The following is a 25,266-nucleotide window of genomic DNA, read 5'->3' as shown; positions in this document are numbered from 1 at the left end:
TCAATTGAAGGAAACTCCATGGGAATGCCTGCAGACTTTTCTTAGGTTGCATATGTAATGTTCATATTCACAATTCATGTTGAAGGCTGAAGCCAGGAGAAATATTTTAGATGGTTGCAAAATGTTTTGACTCTCTACAGGTTAGTTTAGAACATTTGTGTATTTAGGCACCACCACCATTCCGATTACCTCCAGATGGGGCTTTTATAGGCATGTTTTCATGTTTTCAATTCCATTCAGCATACAATACACAAAATATGTTGATAATATATATTATATAACCAAAGTATGTGAACACTCACACACACACACACACACACACACACACACACACACACACACACACACACACACACACACACACACACACACACACACTGTATGTGATTGTTGAATACATTGCAAAAACATCCTGCTTGTAGGGAAGACTTTCGACAAGATTTTGGAACCTGGTTGAAGGGATTTGCTCAGTCTGCATTCAGGGTTGATCCCAACATTGTTTGCGAGAGTCATGGAGGTCAGGACACTAGTTTAATTATTTATTTATTTTTGCACTATTTAAAAATGACAACGAACAACGAACAGAACACAATGTATAGTGCAGGGAGAGGCAGAAAGCCTGAAGCCTTCACCTAAAACATTTCAAAAACATTATACAAAACATAATAACTACATAATAGTGATATGCATGCCAGTCAACATCTTCCACACTAAACTGGGAAAATCATTTCTTTACAGACCTGGCTCATCTTACTCTTTATCTTCCTTCCTTTTCTTCCAGAACCACTCTTTAATCCCTTCCTCACATCTCCCACTTTTTTTTTTTCCCCACTAGCCACCCCGCCTCTCCCTCTTTCCCCATTCCTCCCTTTTCCTTCTTTCCCCTGCTCCCTCACTGGCTTCCCACTATCTCATCACTCACCTTCTTTCTCCTCCTCCTCCTCCTCCTCCTCCTTCTCCTCCTCCTCCTAGCTCTGCTATCCAGACACACACACACACACACACACACACACACACACACACATTTTCCAGCCTAGCGTCTGCAGTGTGCTGCCAGTCTGTGAGCTGGAGAGACACTCAGACAACACACACAAGAGGAATCTTCAAAAACAAAACTTTGCCTGCAACTCCCTGTATTTTTAATTTTCTTTTACAACTGTGGATGCAACCGGGATACCTACTTTTGCTCTACTTATTTCCTCTTAGGGTCGAGTTACTTACACAAAAAGCTGCAATGCTTGCATTCTACCTCTTGACTTTTGCTGGTGAGTACTTTTTAATGGTTGTGCCAGTGCTGGTGCATGAGGGCATGTTTCTGTTAATGCCAGTTGCAATGATTCATACTTGCCATTCCCTCTCTTTATTTTCTCCCTTCTCTATTTTTCTTTCTCAAAGCCACCATCCAGGCCCACGGCCAGCTATTGCAAGGCTCCTGCAACTTTGAGTCCAACACCTGCGGATACACGTCAGATGCAGACTTTACGAGCTGGACACTGCATAAAGATGGTACTGGCTGGGAGACTTTCCCCACATAGCATCTTCAGCATTTTTTTTGTACATTTTTAGAGGCTTGTTCTAAGTGTAGGCTAGGCTTTATCATGGCTTGTTTAGTAGCAGTTACAAGTTTAGCTGTGATGTTGCAGTTGTTTTGGTGCTGGTTTTTGGCCATAACACCGAAGCACACTGGTAAAAAGAAGCCCATCTGGTCTGCATTGCTTCCAGCATTTCCAAACATCTGGAGCCATTGAAATAACACATTTAGGCATCCTCTGGGTTTGTAGTGCAGCTGATACAGATGAGTTCTGTACACGCCTGTACATTATCTACATTATGTCAGTCTCTATTTATGTTGAGTGATCAAAGCCAACAGATGAATACAGATTAATTTGTACATTACCCTGCAAGTGTTGCCAACAAATCACAGCGCAATCGGGGCTGAGATTTCACACATATGAAGACTCATGTGGGGAATGCAAAGTCCTTGCACCAAATATCGATAAGGGTCTAAGCTGCAGATCTGGAGACAGATGCCTCGTGACATGAAGTGGGGTCTGTTTTGAGAGGTGGAGGTTATGTTGATGTTACACAACACTCAGCTCTTTGACCAGATTTGAACTACACCAAACCTATCCCTAAATTTAACCATTTTTCAAAGTACTGGTCTGATTAACTGGCCCAAAGCTGCCTGGGTCCTGTTAACTGGACTTTATTCTCAGTAGAAAATTAGCCCACGCATCCACACTTCCAAATCCTGGGTAAATCAGGCAGCAATATTTGGGCAAGAGCCAGAATTGTGTCCTCCAGTCAACTTAAACATTTAAGGGAACAGTTCAGCATTTTGAGAAATATGCGTATTTGCTTTCTTTTACGAGAGTGAGATGAGAAGAGAGATACCACACTGACTCAGGTCTGTGTGTTCACTGTAGAGCTGGAGTCAGGAGGTGATTGACCTAGCTAAGCATAAAGACTGGAAGCAGGGGGACACAGCTAGACTGGCTCTCTCCAAAAACTACAAAGAATTGTAAAAAAACAACAAATTCCGCTTTTACGCGGCGTTACATGCTGGGACTAGTTCTTGTCAAACAACAGTAGGGTGTAGCGACTTCCCAGAGGCTTGTTGTCAAAGTTTAGCCACATTCTCGACTGTATTACTATGTATCTTATGCTTTTTGTGTTTTATTATGATTTACTGTGCTTTATTGTGCTTTTAATGATTATTGATTTGTTTTTAATCTATTTATAATTTTGGCCTGTGAAGCACTTTGTGACTCTGTCTGTAATAAGTGCTATATAAATAAACTTACTACTTACTTACTTACTTATTTGTTAACTTTGGACAGAGCCAGGCTAGCGGTTCCCCCTGCTTTCAGTCTTTACGTTCAGTCATAAGATGTATTCTTCTTACCAACCTTACCATCTCTAATCTACACCTGTATTTGATTGGTGAGGCAGACCATGTATATATATCTGCAGCCAGACCAGTTGGAAAACTCCTCTCATTAAGAATTTTCCCCCCACCATGATTCTTGATCCTGCTTGTCTGAAATTTGCTCTGCTGTTGCAGCCTGTCACGCTGTCTTCCCTTTGGCATATGTCAACTACTTTTCCGGCTTCCATCCCTGTTATTGTGCCGGCTTGTTTAAAAGGTCAGTGTAGTTGGTGCGTTGATGGTGTGCTCAGTTTTCCCTCATTTAGTCTCCTCTCACAGTCCTCTCAGTTAAGACAAATGTAAAAAGCACTTATTATGTACTTTTTTTCTTTCTTTTCTTAATTCAAACCTGGCAGAAACACTGATGAAATCAAGAATACGTCAGCTTGGCTATGATCAATTAAGTTTTAATTCAGTCAATTTGTGGAAATAGCCTACAAACATTTGCAAACAAATGCAGTTGTTGGCACAAAAAAGAAGAAAAACATCTTGAATTGACCACATTTAGTGTGTGTGTGTGTGTGTGTGTGTGTGTGTGTGTGTGTGTGTGTGTGTGTGTGTGTGTGTGTGTGCGCGTGTGTGTGGGTGCGTGTGCGTGTGTGTGTGTGTGTGTGTGTGTGTGTGTGTGTGAGAGGATGAATCATGCTGTCAGGATATAGGATCCCTAAGGCAGCGGTGCATCCCACAGGGACAAATAATGAATGACAGATGGGTGAGGAGAGCTCAAAGGCCCTTCGAACAAATAAGAAGCTAAGAGTGTCTGTTATGGTGGGAGCTGAATTCCTAATGTATAATTACTGATTGCCTAAATTTTAGCTTTTTGTATTTAATTAAAGATAAGTTCCCATTAGAGACATTATCCAGCCTTGAACATGTTCCTTCCCTGTTGTACCTAAAAGAGAAGCTGTTGGATCGATTGGCTGATCTTGACTTTTCATCTATCACCCGGTCAAAATCTGCCCAGCACTTTGGTTTAAAACTAATGACACTCAGCTGTGATTTGTGTTTATTGGTAATTCACAAATGTTAGTAAGCTTACATGCTAAACTGTGATGGTGAAACATTGGCAAACACTCTTTGCTAAATGATGGCAACATGTTAGCATTTAGCTTAGTTCTTGCTTGTCGTGTGGGCAGTGCTTGAAATGGGCCAGTACTCACCAGTACCAGTACTGAGTACTGTGGATTTGTGACCACATGAGTACCCTTACTTCTAATTGTTGTTAACAGTATTATTAATAGGCTGACACTTTATTGTATTATTTATTAGAACAAACCAAGCAATTCTATGTAAAATCAGTCAATCAGCATCCCCATATAGCCTGAATGGAACTATCCTAGTCGAATCAGGCTCCTTAGATAGAATCGTCAAATAGTCGACTATACGGGGTCACCCCTACAAGATATACGTATGAATAAACATATATCCAAGACACATGCAATGATCATGTCATGCAACTGCTGAATTAGGGAAGGCCTACTGGAACCTTTTTTGGTACAATGCAGGCACTGACTGTGGGCTTATTAACGCTCACAGCTAGCAAGTAGCTGGCTCGTTAGCGAGTTAAATAATCAACATATGACTTTCTCAGAGAATTTACGTGACTTTGTTCCAAGCACTTGGTTTTATGTTTGTATCTGTAATATCTAGGGTAAGGGACACACGGAAGAGGAATCCCAGAAACTACAATAACGATCTCAGACTCCACTGACATTTATCCAGACTTGCTAACGACTGATCGTCTTGTTCCTTCACTGCATCACTTTTTCTTTATCAGTTTTTGTAGCAAATCACTGGCTCAAGTGGATTCTCGGCCTCATTTGCATAAAGTAAATTCATTCATAAACTAAACTTTGTGCTACTGGTCAATCCCATGTCAAAGCTTTATGCAACGGCACAAAGCTTTGGGAAGCAATTAACCTTTGTCCCATGCAATAGGATTGGACATTTGTCTTCACAGAAGTTTTTTTATAGACAAAATAGTAACAATACTTAACCCAACAAGAAATACATCATTGCAAACACTGCCACAAAGGTCATATTAGTCCCGCATTCCAGTTAGCAGTATTTAAATCAATCTCTGGTATTGTCAAATAAAGTGATGCTCACAATATTTTGTCCCTGGATAACAATATGTCCCTCAAATCATTTTATTTTTTTTTCTTGACAGCTGCAACCTTTTTGTTTCAGGCCGTTTTGTTGCATTGGACACAGCCGTGAGTGATGACCAGGATGAAACTGGGTCCCAGAGAGAGATCACAGGGGTTCTGCTGAGTCCGGCTCTGGAGCAGGCCGAGTGGAGCTGCCTGAGGCTGGTCTACCAGATCACCGGCTCGGGGAGCCTGGAGGTCAGCCAGCGCATGGAGGGAAAGAGCTTTGACAGGCCGCTGTGGAGAAGCCAGGAGCCCTCTGACAGCTGGGTTATCTCAAGCATGGATCTGCAAGGCAATACTGAGCCTTATAGGGTAAGACACTTTTTAAAATAGTGTCTACTCTTTGTTTAAAAAGGGCACTAACTTGAAATACATTGTCCCTGGAGGTTGTTTAATTTACCTCCTAATGACAGATGTATAACAGCAGTTTGGAGAATTTAAGGGACTGTTCGTTATTTAATTAAGGGGCCACCGAGGAGTTTTGTGGCCTCTAACCTAAAAAGACTTGACCTTCCCCTCGTCAGTAATAATTTTCCTATGACCCTCCAAAATGATTTGAAAAAGAGGCATGACCCTCCCCTTGCATGCAATTTTGCACTTAGCAAAGAAGTACAGATACCATTTGATTTTTACAGCCCTGACGTACAGGAGTTAACCTCTGCATTCTCATCTTATACATCCCACTCCTCTGTTATGGTCAGTGTTGGGAAGGATACTTTCAAAACGTATTCCGTTACTGAGTACAGAATACATGCCCAAAAATGTAATTTGTAACGTATTCCGTTACGTTACTCAATCTGAGTAACGTATTCTGAATACTTGGATTACTTCCACATTGAATTGCATTTTATAAGTCTAGGAATGTGGCCATCACATACAGCTTACTAAACAGGCCTATTCACATGAAATAAAACAATAAAACATTGAGACCATTCAGCAAAGGACACTGGGAAATAACCAATTCAACACTGGTTGCTATGGACTTGTCACTAGGCTTCGTCATTATATATTTTAGCACATAGGTAAAGCTGCCGAAGCTGAACATTAGGCTATATTCCAAAACACATATGTTTATTTTTAAAGCAGATTTTAAGTTACATTGTAACAATTTAACAATTTGCCCTTATGTAATCCAATCGCGGCACGGCTGTTTTGGAACGCAATAGACAGACGCTTAAATTCAACTAAAATGTAACAGTGAACAATCAGTGTTGGACCTACAGTCTGTTGAGATGCCTCTCCAAACGCAGAAAAGAAGCGCAGTCACACAATAAAACGTTAAGACACGTTGAGAAAAAAGATCCGTATTTTGCTGTAATCCAATGACACGGAAAAAAAGTAATCCACAGCGATCAGTAGATCCACAAAAAGGTAAATGACACGGTGTATCCAGCAAGGCCTATACGAGCGTCACATTCACCAGCCAGCTCCAAACAGGTGAACGAGGCCTCTCCACTTCGCCGTTTAAACAAAGTGGAATAAACGTATAAAAGTCCAAATCTACACAAAACCCGCAATCAATTAGTAAGATGACATCACATGTTGCATTTAAGAAACCTTTATTGTAACCTTGGCACGGTAAGATGTCCAGACTAGTGCAACAGTAACTTTCGTTTTTTGCGTCCTGCTGCTCCCATCGTCAGCCAGGTAATATTTTTTTTACTAAAGCAGTATATGAAATCAGATGTATTACCTACCACCATTTAGTTGTTTTGTGTTATTTACGATATTTATAAAATATCTGGTCATGCCAGATGTAATTATTCCACTCATTTTTTAAACAATGCAATTACCTGTTTGATCCACCAGGGGGGCAGTGCTCCTCCTGCCCCCCCAGCAAACTCCGCGTATGCGGTCAGACCCATCTGGTAGGGGGCCGAGACTGAGAGCTACATGGATAAATATGCACCAAACAAGCCACTTTGAAATTTTGCTCTTTTCATGAATAAAAAAGTTGGGTGACCCCCCCGCCCAGACTAAAAAATGTTGGATGACCCTCCCCTCAGCAAAAAATAAAAAGACATGACCCTCCCCTATTTTCCTCCGGTGGTCCATTCCATAAATACTGAACGGTCCCTAAGACAAGATAAACGCAAAAATATATACAGTGGGTAAGAAATATTCAGATCCTTTACTTAAGTAAAAGTACTAATAACCCACTTTAAAAATACTCTGATACAACTAAAAGCGCTGCATTGAAAATGTTACTTAAGTAAAAGTATGTAGGTATCATCAGGAAAATGTACTTAAAGTATTGCAGAAACATGCATGCAGAAAAATCCTCACATTTTAGAAACTGGAAATGATCAAAACAGTTCTGTCAATCAACTAAGTGTTTAATCGGCTAATCATTTCAGCTGTTGTCTTGTAGGCCATTATATTGTTGAATAGTTTAATTTATACTAAAACATTGTATTTATCTTATTAACATAAAATAAAAATGTACTTTAAAGCAAACAGCATACAGACAATTTTACTATTCTAAGGGCCTTAGCAGTGGCAGTAAAGGCCAAATTATGCTTCTGTGTAAAATCTACGTCGTGGGTATGTACGTAGGTACGTGGAGATACCTAGCCTATGTCCGACCCTACGTAGCCTGATGTGCACCTCTCAAAAAATGTATCTACACATCGTGGCGACGCGCGTTGCTCGGCCGTGGCTTGGTAGTGTTGCATATCCTCCTATTCATTTCCTGGTTCTCCTTCTCTATAAACAACATGAAATCAAGGAGAGGGTTAACTTTTCCTGCTACTACTTTCCCACCGTGGTCAGAAAGCACAGGGGAGACACTTTGTTTCTCCGTTTACTCCTCCAGAGTTGGTACTCGCTCCGAAGCTAATCACCGTCACTCTCTCACTCACTCTACCACACACTCCCCCCCCCCACACACACACATGCCGGCCTTGCTATTCTCTCAAAGAGATCGACACACACACCAACGCACAAGTGTAAACCTTACTAAGCCACTTACGTAAGCAACGGCAAAAGCTGTGCTTGACTGATGGTGGTGAACAGAAAAAGGTCCCAAAAAACATCAATCATATTCATCATATGGGGACCATGAATATTAACAGAAAGCTTCATGTAAATTTAACCTTCAGTTTTGGAGACGAATGTGGAAGTGAACTCACTATATCACTAATAGTCTGGAATCATGAAAAACACCTAACAATAACAGTAAAGCACACAATTTGTTTGTGATTACTTATGTTGAAAACTTCTCAAGTAAAAGTTTAAACAAATCAAAGTGACAGTTATATACAGCTTTATACATAATATGAAACAAAAATCAGAGATTTAAAGATACAAGTTTTTGAGAAGGTCAAATCATTTTGAGAATAAAGTTGTGAAGTCGTAATAATATACTGTACAAAATAATATTTCAAAATAAAGTTGTAATTTTATGAGTAAAAAGTAGTAATATTATCAGCATGAAGTCATAATTTTACAAGGAAGCCTTCAAAGTAGAAACAATCATGTCTTCATCAGAAAACTTTGTCACAGACAGCTTTATGAGAGAAATAAGGTAAAACTGAAGCTGAAATGAAAATCAAATTCTCCAGATTGGGTCGTGAGCAACATAACTGTAGGCTCGTCTGCAATTATCCCTTTTCTAAAAAGAAGAGCTACAATACAATACAACAAAAATATACTTTAGTGCATAATTATGTATGTTTCTTTTACACAGTAACTACAGATTTCCATCTCCTTTTCATTTAAAGAATCAGTGGAGGTGCAGAAAACAACATACCATCATCTGCATACACAGTTTTGTGTGTCCTCCGTTTCGCCTTGCATGCTACATATGGTCGGGTGAGGGTGGGGAAAATAAATCAAAAATCAAAAACGATACAAAAATCTTATGTATCGTGAATTATTTTGCTTTTAAAATTGATTATTTTCCCTAGAATCAATATTTTTTATTTATTTGTTTTTACCAATGATTCACCTTAATGTTTTCTGTTTATACGGTACCTCCTAAAGCAACTACATCATATCCATTTCCTGCAAAACAGACCAAAAGCAGAAAATGCAAAAAATTCATGTTATGTACTTGTTTGCAAACAAAATAAATGTCAGACTCACTGACCGTGTGTGACGTGATGTGACGTGCATTCTTCTTAGAAAACAATGAGTTTAGAAATGTCTCATGATATATTGTCTCTAGAAGTGTATTAATCAACTTTTGTTTTTGTTGAAGAAGGAAAAAGAAAATCACAACATTTCATGCTGTTGTTGAAAGGAAGACATATTTTGATATATTAATTATTTCACATGCAGCCCAATTTCAGCCCAGCATCAAGTGTGTGGAGAAACACACACACACACCTACACCCACATACATTATCCAAACACTGTGTGGGAAAGGTACCGCACATGTTTATATTATATATTATATGCAGAGGTAGAGCTGACGCTGACAGGGTCATGACCTACATAATGGTAAGTCGGGTCTGTGCTTTTACTGGGCCCCTCAGCGCATAAACCTATTTCAGTTCAGACCAAGGTGAAAAAAATGAGTGTCAGAGGTTTTAGCTGCACACTGACTGATAACATGTTTTGCTCTTTACTCTCACTAAACACTACCCCACCAACGTTTTCTCATTCTCAAAAATGGCCGTCACAAAAATTACCGTATGCTGTTGTTTTGGTTAAAACGGCTTTAATCACTTTATTTTTTCCCATGTAAAGAAAAATTCAGTTTGAAAAAAACAAACAAGTATTTGCTTTCTTTCTAAGAATTAGAAGAAAAGCTCACATCTGTGTGTTTGGAGTAGGAGTCAGGATATGGTAACATACATACTGGATAAAGGGAAAACAGCTAGCCTGACTCATCTCTCCAAAGGAATAATTGCAAAGAAATATTGACACCATGTAACTCCCCCTAAAACATTTCTGTTGATGTAGGAATCAAACAAACCCAACTTAGCATATTAATTAGCAAGCCAGGCTGGCTGCTTCTCACTGTTTCCAGCCTTTATGCTAATTAAGCTAAGCCGTCCGGACCACAGAGTGTATAAAAAGATTTTTTTTTCATTTATACAGTCATTGGTCTGGACTCTTGCACTGTACTAACTACAGTGCTAGAGTCCGAACGCACAGCCCTAAGAGTGATATACATATTTCCATCTAACTCTTAGAAAGAAAGAAAAGAAGTGTTCCTCAAGTTTCCCACAATGTTACAATTTTAACTATTCAGCTAAGGAAATTGTTCATATATTTGTAGCGCAACAGAGCTTCATAGCCTCTTTTAGCTCATAGTTTAGTTTTTTTTATGGACCTTTTACTGTGTAGTTCAGTCTCAATGTGCTCATCAGCTCAGTTTCCAGCAGCTTGTGAGACTAGGTGGACACTAACACAACTCCGAATGAATGCTAACCTTGCTCTGTGTCTGCTGGATGTTGTAATAGACCAACACATAAGAAGTTTAGTGTTGAGCCACAACGTTTAACCTACGTAATATAAAAACATGCCATTCATTAATTTAAATAAGTAGCATATAAATTACCACTGAGATCATGCTTGATCACACGCACACACACACACACACACACACACACACACACACACACACACACACACACACACACACACACACACACACACACACACCACACGTACAAGCCCTGACCTCATGCTTTAACAAGTGTGTTTCTTCTCTATCTTCCTGTGAGGCGTTTCTCCCTCTGGAAGTCATTTCATAGAAAACCTGCTGCTCCTGAGCTTAAAAAGTAAATTAGATTGCTGTGCGTTTCATGAGTTCACTCTCTCTGACCTTTCATATGTTCGCTTGCCTTCTATGATGTCATTCCAATCTCACTCCATATCAGGGTTGAAGGGGTATTACTGAACATGTGTTGTTGATTAGGTTGTCATCGAAGGTAAACCTGGACGGAGCGCTGGGAGCAGCGTGGCCATCTTTGAGATCCACATCATCCCTGGATACTGCCTGGGTCGGTGACTTCACACATACAGTACAGCACACACATCTTTCTTAAAGCAAAAATAATCAACATATGCACGTCACTTTGGATAGAGGCCATCTGTGCAATGTTGTTTTAACTCACATGGACATATTTGGTAAGTTAAGAGCCTTTTGCACTGATGTTAATGATTTGTCTGTGTCTAGATTGTGATTTTGAGGAGTCTCACCTTTGTGGATACAGTAATCAGTGGAACGCCAATGTAAACTGGTATGTGGGAGGAGGCGGGACCCAAATCCTTCACAACAACATACCCAATGACCACACGTACAACAACAGGACAGGTGAGCATTATTCATACAAAGTTTTTGCTTTGGCCATAATTTCAATCAGACATGACAACATTTACTCTCCACTTTAAAAGATAAGCCTGGCGTTACTCCATATTTTTTGTAACGTAAAACCAAAACTAACAATGAATCAGTTTGTCTCTCAATACTTTCCGACTTCTCTAACATGTCTGTGGCACTCAGCCCCAAGCCCATTCCTTCTTACTAAAGATGGACATCTGTAACAGGGGGTCACACATAAATAGTATCATTTTCTTTTTAAACTAGGCTCAGTAATTTCCTTAAACAGTTGTTAGGGATTATTTTCAGACGTGGTTAATACACATTTGGTGCTCTAAGTAGTATTAACAGCAGCAAGACGATAAACAAAATAAACTATAGTGTGTGTGTGTGTGTGTGTGTGTGTGTGTGTGTGTGTGTGTGTGTGTGTGTACATAATGAAGGAACATGTCACCCAGAGCAACAGTGCGGTTCATTGGTGTGTTTTTGAACAACAATGGAGCTTTATAGCACAGATGAAACAGATATATCAGGCTTTGATACACACACACGATACTTGTTAGTTCATTGTGGGTTTGGGTCGTTAATGGGATTTAATGTCAGAACCATAGAATATCAGCCTTATCTTTCCATTGTTGAAATCAGGGGACTTTGAAAAAGGGTTTTTTGCATGGCTCAGACTTGAAACATGTGGCAAACATAATTTAAAATGTTCTCAGTAGGTTTTAGTTTTTCAGACTGACTTAGTCAGTAAATGTTAGCATGTTAGACTTTTAACTTCAGACTTGTAAACTTTTCAACTTGCTTCAAAAGAACAATGTTTGACACCTCCTTTTAGCTTGTCATCCAGGACGGTACCCAGATATTTTTAATGCAGTAACAGGCTCCCCTTTAATGATGGCAGGAGCAAACAAAGTAGGACACCTGCACCTGCAAAAATCTGCCAACATCTGTTATGTCTTAGACATGTTCAGCTGTAGAAAAGACTGATCACACCAACTGTTGTTTACCAGCCAGTTCATTTGACTATATTTAAACGTGCAACGAGGACCGGCTTCAAATTAAAATAAAGTTACTCAAATGTTGTTGAAACAATGGTTATATAACCTAAACCAGTTGTTCCCAAAGTGGGGTACCAGGGGTTCCCCAGAAAAAAGGGGAATCATTATTTTTTACTAGATTTCCATCCAAAAGTAACACAATGGCAGAATGTATGACTATTTTGGTCATGGGTTTCATACGCTTTCTATAATAAAAAAGTTCTATCAGGTAAGGGACCCTGGAACAAAATTAAATGGAGGTCAGTGGTCTAATTTGTGTTAATTTAGGGGTCTTTGACATGAAAAAGTTTAGGAACCACTGACCTAGACATCATCAACTTTTAACCAAATTTTGTTAAATTTGATGGAGATGTCCAGACATCTGTTGACCGGCAAATCACCAAATCAATGCTACATACATCAAACTCTCAAGTCCTGAGTCATGGTCCCTGAGGAGACGCTGTATTCTACAACCTGACTCCTATTTAAACTCCCTCGCAGGTCACTTGATGTACGTGGACTCTGTCTACACCAAGACTTTCAAAGAAGTGGCCAAACTAGTGTCTCCCATGACAACGGTGCCAATGTCCGGCTGCCTGAGTTTTCAGTACCAGCGCAGCGCGGAGAGAGGGAGCCTGTTCTCTGTTTTCACCAAGGACCGACTGGGTCAGTACCAGGAGCTGTGGAGGGCGGGGGCAGAAAACCAGAGCGATTGGCGTGGGACGCTCAAAGAATGGATACCTGTGCAGGTGGACCTGAAGGCACCGTACTCTGTACAGGTCAGTATGAACATGTAATGTCAGCTTTATGTACTTTTAATCTCTAGGTGCTGGCTTTTACATAAACAAATATTAAAGGGAGAAAATGTAACTTTTGAAGGAAGAAATAACACCTAATCCTCTTACAAGTTAAAATCATTAATAAGAAATAAAATGTGCACATTCAGTTAAATACATTCAGGATATTTGCTGCCACTTAGTCTAGTATGACCAGTAGCTAATACTGGCTAATGTTAACAATTTAAATTACCAAATAAAACACGAGCACGCAGATTTGTTGATCGACCATGATCATGATCTATTTCTTGTCTAACACAGTGGTTGCCAAAGGAGGGTCCGGGGACCCCTAGTGGTCCTTGAAGGGGTTCGGTTCCAGGGGGTTCTCAGTACAATATTCCATCAATAAGTAACACAATGACAGACTGGCTGCTGATGGTTTTCATACACTTCCTGTAATAAAACATATAAAAGCAAAACTCCTATGAAATGAGGGCCCCTGGGATGAAATCTTATCAAAAGTGGTGGTCTAATTGGTGTCAGTCTAGGGGTCCTTGAAGTGAAATAGTTTGGGAACCACTAGTCTAACATCATCAAAAGTGCAACACAATGCAGTTGTGAGTTTTGACTCTCTCCAGGGTCTAGCTCTGCAAAGTTACCACGCAAAGCTTTATAGAACACACTTCCTTTGCTACTTAAATGTAATAATTCAGGTGATTTACAACTTCATGGAAAAGGAGACAAAGCATCAAAGTTCAACACTAATGTTTAATACACAGGGGATGTAAGGTGAGATAAGGGGCGGGCATAGTTAAAGGTACAGAAATAATAGAAATACATGGTTTGTTTGTGGTAGCAATACAAGTTAGAGAAGTATGGAAGCAAATACGAGACATAAATATTTGCATTTTTACAGCCACTGAATACTTCCTATTAAAATGTGATACTTTGAAAACCATGTATCTGAATTTACAGTCCCCTCCAAAAGTGTTGGAACGGCAAGGCAAATTCCTTTGTTTGTGTTGTTCACTGAAGACATTTGGGTTTAAGATCAAAAGATGAGTATGAGACAAGAGTTCAGAATTTCAGCTTTTATTTCCTCCTATTTACATCTAGATGTGTTAAACAACTTAGGACATATCACCGTTCATATTAGACCACAGCATTTTTAGGTGAGCAAAAGTAATGGAACAAATAATCTTAAAGTAAATAACATTTAATATTTGGTGGCATAACCCTTGCTTGCAATAACTGCTTCAAGCCTGCGACCCATCGACATCACCAAACTGTTGCATTCTTCATTTGTGATGCTTTTCCAGGCTTTTACCGCAGCTTCTTTCAGTTGTTGTTTGTTTCAGGGGGTTTCTCCCTTCAGTCTCCTCTTCAGGAGGTGAAATGCATGCTCTATTGGGTTAAGGTCAGGTGATTGACTTAGCCAGTCTAAAACTTTCCACTTTTTCCCCCTGATGAAGTCCTTTGTTTTGTTGGCAGTGTGCTTTGGGTCATTGTCCTGCTGCATGACAAACTTCCTCCCGATTAGTTTGAATGCATTTCTGTATAAATTGGCAGACAAAATGTTTCTGTACACTTCTGAATTCATTCTGCTGCTACCATCATCAGTTACATCATCAATAAATATTAATGAGCCTGTTCAAGAAGCAGCCATGCACGCCCAAGCCATGACATTACCTCCACCATGCTTCACAGATGAGCTTGTATGATTCGGATCATAAGCAGTTCCTTTCTTTCTCCGCACTTTGGCCTTTCCATCACTTTGGTAGAGATTCATCTTGGTCTCATCAGTCCATAAGATTGTGTTCCAGTTTCATGACATTCCAAATTGTTGTGCTTGCAATGCCCAATGTTTGTCCAATGGCTCTGGTCGATTTTCCTTCTTTTCTCAGCTTGAAAATGGTTTGCTTTTCTCCCATAGACAGCTCTCTAGTCTTCATGTTGGTTTGGGCAACAAGAAACATCTGTCAGTCACATGTTCCAATAGTTTTGCTCACTTGAAAAATGAAAAACAAACGGTGATATGTCCTAAGTTGTTTAACACATCTAGATGTAAATACCAGGAAATAAAAGCTGAAATTCTGAACTCTTGTCTCATACTCATCTTTTGATCTTAAACCCAAATGTCTTCAGTGAACAACAAAAACAAAGGATTTTGCCTTGCCGTTCCAATACTTTTGGAGGGGACTGTATTTGTTCTTTAACCTATAAGCAGCATTGTAGGTGGTCTAACTATTCCATATACTGCTGAAAGGTTTCAACTATAAAAAAAAAAACCAAAAAAACGTATGAACGAATGCATTTCAAATTTATTTACTCCTGATTTACAGTATATGGTGGAGTATAATGTTTTTTTTTGGCCTTTGTGGGCAGTAACACAGTTTTACTGGACGACCTGTGGCTTTGAACTCACCTACTTCAGCTTGTGCTAAATGAATAAAGAAATGCTTTTCCGCCTTTAATTTGACAGGACAGCTAAGTGAGAAAGATGGGGAAGACATGCAGGAAATTGTCACAGGTCAGAGTCAAACCCTTGACCTCTGCGTCGAGGCATAAACCTCTCAGTATATCACTGCCTGCTCTACCCACTGAGCCAACCCGGCCACTACATCTGTGTTTTTGCCTTTGATGATGAGTGTCTGTCTCCATGTGTCTGTCTGCCTCTTCAGGTGGTCTTTGAAGTGTCCTTTAACAGTCCGAGAGGCGGACGTGTTGCAATTGATGACATTTCCTTTTCTCCAGAGTTTTGCAGCACAGACACTGGTGAGTCGCAGCCACAGTCACTCACTGTTAATTCTAAACAGGCTCATTTTAACGTCACCTTTACAACTGTTGTATTTCTGATTTAATGCTTTCTGGGTGAACATCCAAAATATTCACATTTTAGGATTTTAAAAGGACAAATAGCTTAAAGCACCTTACAGATAAAACCTTTTAGGGTTCAAGTGTCATGTGTGTGATACAAATGTCAAGTTATTCCTAAGGGTGGTAGAGTAAGGACCATGGGGTCAACCAAAAGGTTTCATTTCTAAGCATGAATATGCTCCTTACGTTTCATTGCTTTTATTGCATTGTGTTTTTAATATTTGCCTTTTAAAAAATGGTATCTGATTGTAGCACTAAAAATGTAAGAATCGTCCTGTGGGGATCCATAACACAAGTCACATGAATCTTGCTGTCACAATAATGTTCATCCAACAACATCAACCCACTGATTCCATACATTTGTTCCACAGAGCCGACCTTTGACCCCTCCATCGCCAACTGTGACTTTGAATCAGGTTTCTGCTGCTACATCCAGGACCAGGTGATGTTGTCGTCGTGGAGGAGAGTGTCTGTGATGCCCAACATATTTAGGAACGGGGACCACACCACAGGGGCAGGTGGGCTTAACCAACTCATAATGGATTTTAGAACCAATTTTACAAATCAAAGTCTGTTTACAAGTGTTGGGGAGTACTGCTGCATATGTGAGTCAGTGTTGGTTGGGGCTGAAGTTATAAAATAAAATAAATCTGGAGGTGTAGAGTTAGTAGGACATGAGCTTACCAGACCTCTGTAGCTCGCTCCTCATCTCTGCTTGAGAATCGCAGCTCAAGGCTACATTAGCCGCTACTTGCATAACACCAGTGATGCAAGAAGTATCCACATCCTTCACTTAAAGCTTTAGTGCGTAACTTTTTGATATTAATGAAGGTCCGTTACATTCAAGCCATTACCAAATGAGTTGCTACAAAGCTAATTAAGACTGTCAGCTCCACACAACTCTCTCTGTATTTCTCAGTATGGCTATGTCCAGAAGATTGTGTCGTCTGGCGACTTTCGTGGCACAAATTCAAGTGAAAATAGTTACCTCTTCTGAAGAGTCTGTGTTTTTTTAATCCTCCGTGTCCTCCTTGGCTACTAGCAACTGCGTGGAGGAGGGGTGGGGGTGGTGCGCGATCACGGAAGGCTTGTATCATGTGGACGTGCCGACAGTTTTGTTGTCATTACGTAGAATTCCTCATGGGGGCGGCAGAAACTACACACTATAGGTTTAAGTAAAAGTACTAAGACCACACTGTAAACATACTCTGTTACATTAAAAGTCCTGCATTGAAAATGTTACTTAATTTAAAGTATGTAAGTATCATCAGGAAAATGGACTTAAAGTATTAAAAGTAAAAGTAGTCAATGCAGAAAAATCCTCCCATTTTAGAAACTGAAAACGATCCAAACAGTTGTGTGTTTCATAGTCTAATCATTTCAGCTGGACTTGTAGGCCTGTACATTGTTGGGGAGTTTAATTTATAATAAAACATATTTTATAAACTACATGTGTTTTGTGTGCAAAAATCATAATTTGTAAGGTAACTAATAACTAGACTCAAGTAAAGTACAAGTACCTCAAATTTGTACTTAAGTACAGTACTTTAGAAAAGGGGAAAAACTTATTTACATTCCACCACTGCATAACATACCAAAATCTGAGTGAATCGACTGGTTCGGCTGCACTGATTTTAACCTTTTATTTTTTTAAACTGTCAGTTGTCCGTTGAGTCTTGCAGTGTTAAATCGGTGGACTACTCCTTTAACCAATAGTTCTGACTGTGGGGACTCTTGTAGTGCCAAAATCATGGAAGATTATTTGACAATTCTGCAGCCTTTTAGCCTTATTTAGCTTATTGTTTTGGCACATTTAATCTCTGGTTCAGCAAATGTTGCCACAACAAGCAGGTGCTTTTATATGTCATATTGCTAATAAGTTAGCGATTACAACTTTATAAGCCAGTGATTTGGTGGTGGCTTTGTATCTGTTTGTTTGTTTAGATTTTTTTTCTGACCCTTGTGGCCAACAATCAATTCACACAGCTTTAAAAACAGTGAAACCTCTGGACGATGATGTGGTAAAACAAAGCTGGATTTGAGGCTGAAAAACTGTTGAAAAGTGTTGAAATCAAGATCAACAACAGGTGCAAGTAATAATGGGAATATTTATTGCAAGCAGATTCACAGGAAGAGACAGTTTTGCAAGAAAATAAAGGCTATCTTCTCTTTCAAGGATATTTCCTGTTGGCTCACTCCCAGCTGAGCCCACGCTTTGGTTACGTTAGCCGCCTGATCGGTCCAACTCTGCCTGGGAACATGAAGTACTGCCTGAGATTCTACTTCTCCCTGAGGGGTGAGTGTCACCCGAACAATCTCCCTGGATGGAAGGATATTTGCCAAGACTTATTTTATTCCTCTGTGTTGGTGTTTGAGTCAATGTGCGAATCCTGTGCTGTGATTTATTTTACTGACTCACTAACCAGAAATAACTTTGGCAACTGCAGGTTACAACCAGACGGACCAGGCTCTCGCTGTGTATCTGCAGCAGGGCAGCAGCCAGGAGAAGATCTGGACTCAGGGGGAGAAGTCCAGAGGGATCTGGATCAGCACGGACATCACCTTCCAAACATCCCAGCCTGCCAGGGTCAGAGGAGGGGAAAAAATCCCATCAGTCAGAATCCCATCAGTCAGAATCCCATCAGTCAGAATAATATCTGTCAGAATAACATCAGTCAGAATAACATCAGTCAGAATAACATCAGTCAAAATAACAGTGGAGACTGAGAAGGAGGAGAGAAGGAAAAATCAAATCAAAGGAGGAAAAAAGGAAGAAGGGAGTGATTGAATGAGTGAGTGAGTGAGTGAGTGAGTGAGTGAGTGAGTGAGTGAGTGAAGGCGCAAAAGAATTAATGAATAAAGGATGGGAGGAGAAAATGAATAAGTAAGTGAAAAAATGAATGAAGAAAGAAATGAAGGGAGGAATAAATGGATAAATAAAACACATGAAAGAACAAAGGAATAAAAGGTGAAGGAATAATCAAACATTAACAAATAAATGAATTATAACTGAGGCTGATTAGTTTTGCAGGTATTTGGTCATAAACCAAAGTATTTGAGCTGATGATAAATGTAAACGTATTGAATCACTTTATTACATTTATTACAATTCATCCTGACAGGGACAGGAGTAGTGTGTCCCACATTTTATGACATTCCATCCAATAATTGTCAGGACATTTCAGTAAAAATCAACGTCATTGCGCTAGAGGACAAGTCAGAGGATCACCAAAGTCATAGGGATTCATCCTCTGAATGAATGCCTAAATACAATTTCATGGCAATTCATCCAAATAGTTGTTGAGATTTTTCAGTCTGGACCAATGCGGTGGACACTAACAGCTACACTACTAAAATGGCTTTGAGAAAGGAAAGGAACTACTACAGAAGAGCTCATTTAGGAACAATTGAAGGAACAAACGAGCAAATAAAAACTCACATAAAAGGGATGGATCAACAAAATAAGAAGTAAAGAGGGGGGGACAAAGGAGGGAAGCAGGAAATTGGAAAATAATGTAGGGCAGATAGAAGGACAAATAAACTAAACAGCTGAAATAACAATGAAAGAAACAAATTACTAGTAGATTAATGAAAAGCCTCACTGTCTGTTCTGGTGTTGGAGCCTTTAAAGTCCTGATCTGTGATTTACTAAACTGTTGTTGTTGTTAGAGGACACAGTATCATCATCACGAGTTCATGTGCATGATAAGAATTCATTCATCCAGATGCCAAAGTGTTTAAAGGCTTTCTCCCCACACACACACACACACACACACGTTTGTGGCACTATCTTTGTGGGGACCCGTCATTGACATAATGCATTCCCTAGCCCCTTACCCTAACCTTAACCATCACAACTAAATGCCTAACCTTAACCCTTACCCTCACCCTAACCATAACCTAATTCTAACCCTAATCCTAAAACCAAGTCTTAACCCTCAAACATCCCTTTAAAGTTGTGGGGTCCAGCATTTTGGCCCCACAAAGCTGTCGGGACCCCACAAGTATACTGGACTCTGGTGTTATACGTGGACCCCACGAATATAGTTAAACAAGAAAACACACACACACACTCTCTCTCTCTCTCTCTCGCTCTCTGTTCTATTCAGAGCTGACGGTGGTTGTATTTTTTCTGGTGGTGAGGCTGCTGAAGCTCTGCTCACTGGCTCCCTTTGCTGTTCAGGTGGTTTTCGTCAGCACCTGCAGGAGCTTCTGGGACTGCGGCTCCGTGGCTCTGGACGACATCAGTGTGAGCCTCGGAGACTGTGAGCTGACAGCAGGTACAGTAAAAAAAAACTGCAACAACAAAAAATAAGAGAGCTAATAAGTACTTAGTAGTAGTAAGTACTAGTTTCAAATGTTGTGATTTGCCTCAACGTACACAAAACAATAGACATCCATACTGTTAAGCTGATGGCAGCCATGATTTGTAGAGGAAAACTAAATCCATTCTGGGAGTCGAGGCTGGATTATTAACCGGGCAACACTGGCATTGCAGCATGACTGGTAGGGGCCCCAAAAGCTCGTCAGCGGGTTTGGAGAATTTCATCATATGCTATTTTGTTATGGAATGTGTGCCACTAAAGTACAGTATCAACTATACAAACTATTTTTACAGCAATATTTTTTGGCACCTTAATTGTAGTGTTAAAATCGAAAATCAGCACACCACTGAAACACACACAGTCCACAGAGGGCAGCAGGAGGATGGGTTAGTAGGGCCCCACAAGTTTTTCCCGGGATTTTGGCAGTTTTTCCAGAGATGTTCTGCAGATTTTACGGAGATTTTAAACAAATTTAAAATAAATAAATAAACTCAGAACGTTAACACATCGCCACCCCAAGCAGAAGCAGAAAATCAGATTCCTTTTGGGTCTGCTCAGGGGCGTAGCACAAAATTCTGGGCCCTGTAGAAAGGCATTTTCTATGGGCCCCTCCCCGCATCCACAGCTATTCATTCTAGCATCTTTTTGGGTACTCAGTCCCCTTTTTCCCCCAAGTCCGACGCCCCTGGGTCTGCTAATAAAGGAGACTCTACGATAAAGGAATCAAGGGCCAGCCCAAACTCTCTTTGTGGACCTAAGCAGATTTTGCCACATTTTTCAATTGCCATATTAGCTTGTTTGGGACCCCAGCAATACAAAAATACATATTTGATGTTCAAATTAAAAAATAGAGTCAGATTAAGGTCTAATTTAGAGTCAGTCAAGAGAGATGCAGCCAGTTGATAGCTGTGTTCCAACATTGACTGTCAAACTTAAGTGCTACGTAACATAAAGTGTCGTTCATGTTCCTGTTGCAGGTCTGTTGTCGCCGTCTCTGCCAGGAAACTGTAACTTTGAAGCGGGCCTGTGCGGCTACACTCAGGACAGGCAGAGTGATGATGCTGACTGGGAGTGGAGGAGAGGACCCACCCCAACCTCGTACACCGGGCCAAGAGGAGACCACACCACGGGACTCGGTGAGGGTCCCCTGCTTAAACTCTTCTTCCAAGTCCACAATACATGCTTGTAATGCACACAGAACAAAAAGGTATGCTCAGAAGCTACACATTCTCATAAACGGGTTCATATGATATCAGTTAAAGGACAAATCCGGTGCAAAATGAACCTAGGGGTTAATAACACGTTTACCGAGTCAACCGTTCTCTGGGATATGTTTTCATGGTAATCGAATGTGACCACTTTTATTATGAACGGTAACGGTAACTGTCTGTACACTTACAATGTTCTCAATGCTTTGGTTAACATGTAGGGACCCTCATTATGCTACCGTGGATGTGTGGTGATATTTTGAGCCCTGTTAGTGGTATAGAAATAGCGATATCTTTTCACTTTACCGGTGCCCCGACGACTATCTTTATAAGCCAATTACCGGTTTGGGCTAAAACTGGTCACATTCGATTAACATGAAAACATAACCCAGAGAACGGTCGACTCAGTACACGTGTCCTTTAAATTTAGTCGACAAAAGGTGACTGGGAGCTAGGTACAGGGTACCGTGAAGTGAAGGTCCTTTCAGAGGCCATTGCAGTTGAGTTTAGCTGACAAAAGGTGACCGTCCTAGGGGGACGACAGTTAAGTTCAGGCACCAAAACGACTAGTTAAGATTAGAAAATAAATATCATGGTTTGGATTAAAACACCAGTCCTCCTAAAGCTATAATGTGCGACTATTTTTTATTAATTAACATCCGTTACATTTAAGCCATTGCCAATTGAGTTGATACAAAGCTGAGTAAGCCTTATAACCTCCACAACACTCTCTCTGTATTTCTCAGTATGGCTATGTTTAAAAAATGGTGTAGTCCGGCGACTTATAGGCGCAGCAGCTCGAGTAATATGTTTTACGTTGCTTTGGAGACTAAGAGCCTCTTAGCCTCAGTCCTCTTAGTAAGAGTATAATAAGTAAGAGCAATAAATCCGTGAAATACATACGAATTACAGTGCATTACTTTTCATTGCTATATACATATGATTGATTCATGAGAACAGCCAGAAGAGATAGAAAAGCTTTTCTTTTTCTTCTGTTAAATATACAAAAACGTGACATAAGTTATGTTATCAGAAAAACCCTTTAACTTTTGATTGACAGGATACTACCTGCACATGGAGGCATCGCCCATGCTGCCTGGGCAGAGTGTCCGGCTGCTGTCCCGCCCCCTGAGGGGCTCCAGGGGGCCTCAGTGTCTGCGCTTCTACTACCACATGTACGGCTCCGGCACGGGTCAGCTCAGCGTTCACCTCCACAGGGACGGAGAGGATGCGTTGCTGTGGCAACTGAGCGGCGAGCAGAGTATCGCCTGGCTGAGGGCCACAGTGGAGTACCAGAGCGACAGCCAGCATCAGGCAAGAGTGCAACAAAACCTATCCTGACTGTTTATATATGGGAAGCCTGTGTGCTGGACATGGGGGGGCACTTACAGGAAGACAATCATGGCAGCTGGCTTACACACTTTACAAAGTATTTCTTCTGATGGTGCAACTAATGACTAGTTCCATTTGATGCTACTTTACACTTCTACTCCACCACATCTCAGAGGGAAATAATGTACTTTATAATCCACTACATTTATCTGACAGGTAAAGTTAATTCAACGTCAAGGGTACGGTGACATCTCAAATTTCCCACAAATGTCCTATAGGATTAAATGATGAAGTGATTACTTTTTATACCTAAAAGCTCAAAGGTCAACTAGTCTCACATTGCCAGACCTATCTCCACAGGGCTACGGAGGAAGGTCTAGCAACAGGAGCATACACTCCTGGATAGGAGGAAAAAACGGTCAGGGGCTGTTTACATTTCTTTAAACCAATCACAATTGTCTTGGGCGGCGCTAAGCTCCGGATGCAGCGAGCGTGGCTCTGAAAAATCTCGGGAAGGAACTTCTTTTGGTGGAACATTTGCACCCCGCAAAAGACAATGCCACATAAAAAATGTAATGAAGTTAACTGTTCACACAATACAGTAACATGAGCTGTTTAATTTAGCTAGATACATGGTTAAACACCAGTGTATTGCCCTCCCTTTGTCCATAACAAATCCCCACAAATTCATCCCAAAATGTCCCAGTTAGAGAGTAAATTCCGCTAACATATATATATATATATATATATATATAATGTATAAATACACAAGGTAACGAGGGTGAAACAAGGGACAGGTGACACGAGGGCTCAGAACCGGTGAAACACATCAGGACGATCACACAAGGCAGGAAGTAAAACAAGACATGACATGGGAGAAAACAGAGACTACAAAATAAAACAGGAAACTGAAACATACACAACCATGACAGACTGGTTAGCGGAGGCAGAGAACCGCAAGGCGGTATTTCGAATTTAAGTAGGACTTTTATGTGTAATGGTTCATTACATAGTTGTATTAGTACGCGTTTGCCTACTGAAGGATCCGAGTGCTTCTTCTACCACTGCCTATTGCTCACAGTGAGAAACTGATTGAGCGATTGTTACTCTCTTTGTGTCTCTGTTCCAGATTGTGTTCGAGGCGACCCGAGGTTCATCAGTAAGGAGTGACATCGCCATCGATGACATTATCTTGGAAGGCGGACCTTGCCCAGGTGAACAAAAAAAATATAAAATATTTAAGATATTTGTTGTAACACATGGCTAAAGATGAAACATCCTCGAAACATGCACAGGAATTTTTGACAATCCACATGGTCCAAATCATGTAAATATTGAGCCACCACAACACTGACAATCAACAGGAGCCTTTAATGTCTGTGGCCTACTGTGAAACAACTCCCAGAATGCCTTTAAGGAAATTACCCTTTAAGGTATGTAGCAGCTTCCTGATTTCTTTCTGATTCCCCCGCAGAACCGGAGATCAAGGCCACCGTGGGAACCTCCAATGAGATAGAGTAGAAGGCAAGAGGAAATCCGCTGCGTAGGATGCTTGAACCCCGTTTTTTTTTTTTTTTTTGCACATTACAGACTCCTGCATGTGGACCTGAACAGATTGTGGGTAAAAGTAATCATGTAGCCCTATTTTTACGGAGCAACACATATCAGTTGTGTCATAGTCGGCATTTCTCTCTGCACTGTAGCAACAGAGAGAGTTTAACTGTGTTCTTCTTCACATTTATATGCATTAGATTAATGCTCATTTCCTCAAATAAAGCTTTAAGGTTATTCACCATCATCTCTGATTTTCTTTTCATCTGGAACTGCTGAATTGAATACTTGACAGCTTAGCATGATCTGCCAATTAAGCAGGATTGACTGATGTCATCCTTTTGCTATTATTACGGTAACTCAGGTAACCTCCTCAGTTGTAACTGAGAGTGGGTCTGGGGACGGTTCATTCACAGCCCATTTCCGAAGGGGCGTCACCAACGGACGCCGCTCAAATGCCTCTGGCCGCAATTGGATAGTCCTAAAACCAATCCGAGCGATGAAGGAGATGACGTATGCAGAGCGACGGAAAAACATCTCAACCAGCGAGCGAGCAACGGTTGTGATTGGCGCCTCGATTTGGAAAAATTGGCAATGGGCTTGTCTGGGCTCTTGGCCAGACGGACTTGCAGAGAAAAGCGTGAATGCATAAGTCCAATATCATTTGGACTGATACTGAAATGTCTGTCTCATTTTAGTTTTTAAGTATTGCGACAACCAAAAGGCACTTTCTTTGTGAAAATGACAAATGCAAAAAATAAAGTCAGTTTAATACTGACAGTTTGGAGCAGAAAAAATAAA

The 25,266-nt window shown here is 40.5% G+C and overlaps 2 protein-coding genes across 3 annotated transcripts in view; one reads left to right on the top strand and one right to left on the bottom strand.

The window, feature by feature from the left end:
- Positions 1 to 1,043: 1,043 nt before the first annotated feature.
- On the top strand, positions 1,044 to 24,704 carry LOC144530921 (MAM domain-containing protein 2-like). 2 transcript variants are annotated; one of them, XM_078270693.1, is made up of 15 exons: positions 1,044 to 1,265; positions 1,396 to 1,506; positions 5,120 to 5,394; positions 10,952 to 11,036; positions 11,213 to 11,350; positions 12,898 to 13,175; positions 15,854 to 15,947; positions 16,421 to 16,567; positions 18,226 to 18,345; positions 18,497 to 18,636; positions 20,233 to 20,329; positions 21,352 to 21,510; positions 22,643 to 22,896; positions 24,044 to 24,128; positions 24,389 to 24,704. In XM_078270693.1, exons 1-15 carry the CDS (start codon positions 1,163 to 1,165, stop codon positions 24,433 to 24,435), a joined length of 2,133 nt encoding a protein of 710 aa, XP_078126819.1. In that variant the 5' UTR covers positions 1,044 to 1,162; the 3' UTR covers positions 24,436 to 24,704. The 2 variants fall into 2 exon arrangements, with proteins under 2 accessions (XP_078126819.1, XP_078126818.1); XM_078270692.1 differs by lacking the exon at positions 24,389 to 24,704 and having other exon boundaries at positions 24,044 to 24,263.
- The window catches only part of LOC144530922 (AN1-type zinc finger protein 5-like), an 81,611-nt gene continuing 76,679 nt past the window's right edge, over positions 20,335 to 25,266 (bottom strand). Inside the window, exon 7 of the transcript XR_013503172.1 lies at positions 20,335 to 20,345. The gene's annotated coding sequence lies outside the window, so the exon portion shown is untranslated. The remainder of the gene's footprint in view (positions 20,346 to 25,266) is intronic.

The sequence above is a fragment of the Sander vitreus genome, chromosome 16 (assembly GCF_031162955.1).
Source record: "Sander vitreus isolate 19-12246 chromosome 16, sanVit1, whole genome shotgun sequence".
NCBI classification, from domain to species: Eukaryota; Metazoa; Chordata; class Actinopteri; order Perciformes; family Percidae; genus Sander; species Sander vitreus.
Note: the sequence above shows the minus strand (reverse complement) of the source record. Positions and strands in the feature narration are given on the sequence as shown.

Excerpts from the sequence above, each read along its gene's own strand:
- LOC144530921 (XM_078270692.1), top strand. The coding sequence starts at position 1,163 with ATGCAACCGGGATACCTACTTTTGCTCTACTTATTTCCTCTTAGGGTC. Across the intron at positions 16,568-18,225 it reads GGACCACACCACAGGGGCAG|GATATTTCCTGTTGGCTCAC; the intron begins GTGGGCTTAACC and ends TTCTCTTTCAAG. Across the intron at positions 21,511-22,642 it reads AGACCACACCACGGGACTCG|GATACTACCTGCACATGGAG; the intron begins GTGAGGGTCCCC and ends TTTGATTGACAG.